General features: G+C 38.2%; 1 protein-coding gene across 1 annotated transcript in view; it reads right to left on the bottom strand.

Annotated features, from left to right (window-relative positions):
* Positions 1-2,152: 2,152 nt before the first annotated feature.
* Positions 2,153-6,420, bottom strand: part of LOC143033535 (uncharacterized) — a 20,834-nt gene continuing 16,566 nt past the window's right edge. Inside the window, exon 4 of the mRNA XM_076199029.1 lies at positions 2,153-2,296. Coding sequence (XP_076055144.1) covers positions 2,153-2,296 — 144 coding nt within the window. The remainder of the gene's footprint in view (positions 2,297-6,420) is intronic.

The following is a 6,420-nucleotide window of genomic DNA, read 5'->3' as shown; positions in this document are numbered from 1 at the left end:
ATCCTCCTCAGTCTCCATCCGAGCAATCACTTCCATCGGCAAAGACGAAGTAGTAAGTCCTACACGAGCCTCACAGCCAAACACAAACACAAACACTCACTAACGAAACTGAAAGGTCGTTAAGTTAAACTATGCTGTGTGTAATTGTATGTGTGTAGTTGTACTGTGTGTAATTGAAATGTTCATAGATGAAGGTTACGCGAATTCACTGAATGCTCAATAGTAAGAACACGTAAAATGACAGGTTACGCGAATTCACTGAATGCTCAATAGTAAGAACACGTAAAATGACAGGGCCAAGTTCAGGGACTTCGCGTAATCACTGGAAAATTCAGTGATTACGTGAAATCCCTGAGTGAAACGGGGATTATGCGTATTCACTGAAACATTCAGGGATTACGCGTAATCCCTAGGTACGTGTTCTTACTGTAACATATATGTATATATATGACGTAAGCGGAGTAGAAGACACAGAAGTCTTAGTCTTGAGTTTATTCCTGACTAGTTTCGCAGGTGTGTTTTTTCAAAAAGCGAAACTAGTCAGGAATAAACTCAAGACTAAGACTCCTGTTTCCTACTCCGCTTACGTCAACTTGTCAGAATGTCTCAACAAATATATACATATACATATATATATGTATATATATATATATATATATATATATATATATATACTAGCCAAATTACCCGCGCGTTGCTACGAGTTCGTGAATCATCCCTAACCTAACCATACCCCACCTACCTTAACCCTAACCAAAATATATATATTTTTAAATGAAACATAGTTATCTAAGTACCTGGTGTGATAGCGTATCAGAATATACATGGTTATGGGGTCTATCTGCAAAAACCCTAGGAGGAGTTCGTGAACATACAAACAAACAAACAAATTGACAGACAAATGAAAGATAGTAATCCAAGTATCTTGGGTTATAAGGTTTCAGAATATATATGGATATAGAGGTCTATCTGCAAAAACCTAGGAGTTCGTGAATAATCTCTAACCTAACCACCTAAGTTTAACCCTTAACCCTAACCAAAATATAAATATAAATTAAATATAGTTATCCAAATGCCTGAAGTAATAGGGTATCAGAATATATATGGTTATGGGGGTCTATATGCAAAACATTAGGAGTTCCTGAACAAACAAATAAACAAACAAACAGACAGGTAGATAAAAGATAGTTTTCTAATTACCTTGGGTTATAAGGTTTCAGAATATATATAGTTATAGAGGTCTATCTGCAAAAACCTAGGAGTAGTTCATAAATAATCACTCACCTAACCATAACCCACCTAACTTTAACCATTAACCCTAACCAAAATAATTTCTTTTTGAAATGCATTAAAGAATTTGCACGGAATCTCGAGGGTTTCAAGATATGGTGCAAACTAACCAGTGTATTCACTGGGGCTCCTCCTGATAGGAGTAAAATCGTTTATCTTTCACAAAAATAGAGAAACGAAAAAATAAAAAGACTCTTGGGCTTTCGTGGTTTTCTGTTGGACTTAGGCCTGGCTCAGGTCTGAACGTTGTCAACGTATGTTCCACGAAAAAATGACGAGGAAGATAAAAAAATGGAAAAAAATAAATAAATAAAAGACATAAACGGGCCTCATCGACCAAAGTTTTCACTTTATTACCCGGTATTCAGTCTCATCAGGTTCTCCATGACGTCACACCGAGATCCCCTGGAACATGTATGACGTCACACTTGGACCACACAAAGCAAATGCGTCGAGAAAAAGCCGCAGGACCGGATCACATACCAATCGAACTCCTTGACCACGGTGGAATCGCCAACAAGACCCGGTTGTTGGCCCTGGTGATTCCAGTGTGGAGATCTTGGACAGGGCCATCCTGAATCGTCTTAAAGAAATTACAGAGGAAATCCTACCGGAGCTTGAATGTGGGTTCCTTGACGGAACATTATTTACTGTGCCAAATACAGACAGGAAAAGGCTCCAGAATGTGGGTAGGTCTCAGACGATCCAAGTGATGCATGATGGGATGACATTGGATAACCCTGCCGTGGAGGTCAAGCATAATTTTGACTAAGGAGTTTCCATCCTATCCCGACTCAGATCTAAGAACACTACCTCCATTACCTGAAGAACGGCAGCAGTCTATCAGTAACTTCCAGTCTGCTTATTCCCGTTTGGGTCTGACTGTCAAATCAGGAAAGACCGTGAGTCTTGTCCAACCCCTACCGGCAGCAGCTCCACCTGACTGCCAGATCTCATCAAATGTGTGAAGGAAAGAACATCGAGATCCGGCTTCGAGTGACACCCGCTGCTCAGGGAAACTCACGAGTCGTGTCTTCAAAAACAAAGGCCTGAGCTACGACTAGTTCCACCCTTCACCTGGTAACAGACTGGTAGACTCAACAGAGGAGCTGAAAGAGGCATCGGAAAATTACCTGAAGGGACTACTGAAAAAGGACTTTGAGGAGGTCTTCCAGGATTGGGAGAGAAGCATGCAGAAGTATGGAGATGCGAGAGGCATTTACTTTCAAGGAGACAAAGTTTTGTAAGCTTATGAAAATAAATAGTGTCTCTCTTGACATTTTCTCATTATTTATTTATCGTAGTGGTATATGTGTGTATATATATATATATATATATATATATATATATATATACATATATATACATATATAGATATATACATATATGGTTAAACTTAATGGCAAGATTATTATTGCAGAGTTTTTTATCTGCCTTTTCTCTTTCTCTGAGAATCTTTTTCCCTTCCACGGGAAGTTGTCTTATAATGTCACCATATGACATTGTTTTGTCAGTTACTTTGGGCATGGCTTTACCAAAGTGAAAAACTAGCCAGAACGCGTTTTCACACTACTTAGTGCTTCATCAGTGGCTAGACTGTGAAAATCTGATTGAATTATTGTGTTTATATATTGTTGGTGGTGGTCTGATATTACATTTTGGGGCCTCTGATTGGCTAGTGGGCTGGACTGGGACTCCCAAACTATTCTACTTCCTCATTGGTCGGCTGTTGTGTGACGTCATCAGTATTGTGCCTTCTTTCAGTGGGCTTAGATCTCCTTACGCTAGGGAGGGCTTCTAAATCCCTAGTTTGTATATTAAGATTGGGAGATGTTTCTTTAATAAAGAGGGCTTCGATGATAGGTAGCCTTCTATGGTCTTGATTTGTTGCCAGCACTTCTGTGTTTTCTATTAGAGTTTCTTTATTTAAATTTCTTTTGTGAGCAGAGTGATGGTGGTTTCTGGGAGCTCCTGAAGAGAGGTGGTATGATAACCGGCGTGAGAGCTTCATTGTTGTCATGCCAATATAGTTTGAAGGTTGGGATGCACAGTTCCCAAGTTTACACGTGTACCTATATATGACGTGAGTTCTCTGAAGGTCACTTTTACTTTCTCTTATATTATTCTTTAGTAGCAGTTGAGATGTCTTTTTATTTTGATAATATATAATCAGTTGTACTTTAGAGTTTTCATCACTCTGCTCACAAAAGAAATTTAAATAAAGAAACTCTAATAGAAAACACAGAAGTGCTGGCAACAAATCAAGACCATAGAAGGCTACCTATCCTCGAAGCTCTCTTTATTAAAGAAACATCTCCCAATCTTAATATACAAACTAGGGATTTAGAAGCCCTCCCTAGCGTAAGGAGATCTAAGCCCACTGAAAGAAGGCACAATACTGATGACGTCACACAACAGCCGACCAATGAGGAAGTAGAATAGTTTGGGAGTCCCAGTCCAGCCCACTAGCCAATCAGAGGCCCCAAAATGTAATATCAGACCACCACCAACAATATATAAACACAATAATTCAATCAGATTTTCACAGTCTAGCCACTGATGAAGCACTAAGTAGTGTGAAAACGCGTTCTGGCCAGTTTTTCACTTTGGTAAAGCCATGCCCAAAGTAACTGACAAAACAATGTCATATGGTGACATTATAAGACAACTTCCCGTGGAAGGGAAAAAGATTCTCAGAGAAAGAGAAAAGGCAGATAAAAAACTCTGCAATAATAATCTTGCCATTAAGTTTAACCATACATGCTTGAGAGAAAATCTCCTGCCCATATATACAATGAATATACATATATATATATATTTGGTTAAATTGAATGGCAAGATTATTATTGCAGAGTTTTTTATCTGCCTTTTCTTTTTCTCTGAGAACCTTTTTCCCTTCCACGGGAAGTTGTCTTATAATGTCACCATATGACATTGTTTTGTAAGTTACTTTGGGCATGGCTTTACCAAAGTGAAAAACTGGCCAGAACGCGTTTTCACACTACTTAGTGCTTCATCAGTGGCTAGACTGTGAATATGTGATTGAATTTTTGTGTTTATATACTATTAATGTAGGTCTGATATTTCATTTTGAGGCTTCTGATTGGCTAGTGGGCTGGACTGGGACTCCCGAACTATTCTACTTCCTCATTGGTCGGCTGTTGTGTGACGTCATCAGTATTGTACCTTCTGTCAGGGAGCTTAGATCTCCTTACGCTAGGGAGGGCCTCTAAATCCCTAGTTTGTATATTAAGATTGGGAGATGTTTCTTTAATAAAGAGAGCCTCGAGGATAGGTAGTCTTCTATGGTCTTGATTTGTTGCTAGCACTTCACAATGATACCACTCCTAACTGTGATATCCCAGAGAAAGTAATGAAAGACCTTTTAGAATGTTGCACCAAAGAAGCCCCCTTTATGTGCCCTAGAGGAAATAAATATTGCCAAACCGATGGTGTTGCAATGGGATCACCACTCGGAGTACTTTTTGCTAACTTTTTTATGGGTAGCATCGAAAATGAAATTTTCGCAAATCTGCAAAAACCTCACATTTACTGCAGATATATAGACGATATTTTCGTCAAAGCTGAAAATTGCCAACAAATAGACGATCTAAAAGAGCGATTAATAGAGACATCTGGTATCAATTTTACAATTGAGCACAGCATAGATGGGTCCCTCCCCTTTTTAGATACATTAGTAAAACAGAGAAATGAAGGCACTTACGACACATCAGTATACATAAAAACATCTAATTCAGGACATTGCCTAAATGGGACTAGCGAATGTCCCCAAAGATACAAAGATTCTACAATCAGTGCCTATATTAGAAGATCTCTTAGTCACTGTAATAATTGGGAAACAGTACATAATGAGTTAGAAAGAGCTTCTCAGACCCTTATAAATAATGGATTCGCCAATAAGGATATAGAGCGAATCACAAAAAGAACTCTAGACAAATGGTACCTGGACAAAAACCACCAGGACAAAAGCCACCCAGACAAAATTCCACAGGATATTAACGCCAAAAACCTAATTAAAATTTACTATAAGTCCTTCTTCTCCACAGCCTATAAAGAAGATGAAAGGGTTATGCAACAAATTATTAAAAGAAATATTAAACCTAAAGAAGAAAACTCTAAAGTACAACTGATTATATATTATCAAAATAAAAAGACATCCCAACTGCTACTAAAAAATAATATAAGACAAAGTAAAAGTGACCTTCAGAGAACTCACGTCATATATAGGTACACCTGTAAACTTGGGAACTGTGCATCCCAACCTTCAAACTATATTGGCATGACAACAATGAAGCTCTCACGCCGGTTATCATACCACCTCTCTTCAGGAGCTCCCAGAAACCACCATCATTCTGCTCACAAAAGAAACTCTAGTAGAAAACACAGAAGTGCTAGCAACAAATCAAGACCATAGAAGACTACCTATCCTCGAGGCTCTCTTTATTAAAGAAACATCTCCCAATCTTAATATACAAACTAGGGATTTAGAGGCCCTCCCTAGCGTAAGGAGATCTAAGCTCCCTGACAGAAGGTACAATACTGATGACGTCACACAACAGCCGACCAATGAGGAAGTAGAATAGTTTGGGAGTCCCAGTCCAGCCCACTAGCCAATCAGAAGCCTCAAAATGAAATATCAGACCTACATTAATAGTATATAAACACAAAAATTCAATCACATATTCACAGTCTAGCCACTGATGAAGCACTAAGTAGTGTGAAAACGCGTTCTGGCCAGTTTTTCACTTTGGTAAAGCCATGCCCAAAGTAACTTACAAAACAATGTCATATGGTGACATTATAAGACAACTTCCTGTGGAAGGGAAAAAAGGTTCTCAGAGAAAAAGAAAAAGCAGATAAAAAACTCTGCAATAATAATCTTGCCATTCAACTTAACCAAACATGCTTGAGAGAAAATCTCCTGCCCATATATACAATGAATATATATATATATATATATATATATACATATATATACATATATATATATATATATGTATATGTATATATATATATTGTGAGGGCAAACAAATAATTAGGTTCTCTCTGCCCCTAAATACGAGAGTTGTAAATCCGGGTGCTCCTATATTTGCTGGGGATCGAATCAAA

This window comes from Oratosquilla oratoria, chromosome 2 (genome assembly GCF_046742065.1).
Source record: "Oratosquilla oratoria isolate Oo_2021 chromosome 2, ASM4674206v1, whole genome shotgun sequence".
Lineage (NCBI taxonomy): Eukaryota > Metazoa > Arthropoda > Malacostraca > Stomatopoda > Squillidae > Oratosquilla > Oratosquilla oratoria.
This window is presented reverse-complemented; position numbering and strand designations above follow the sequence as displayed.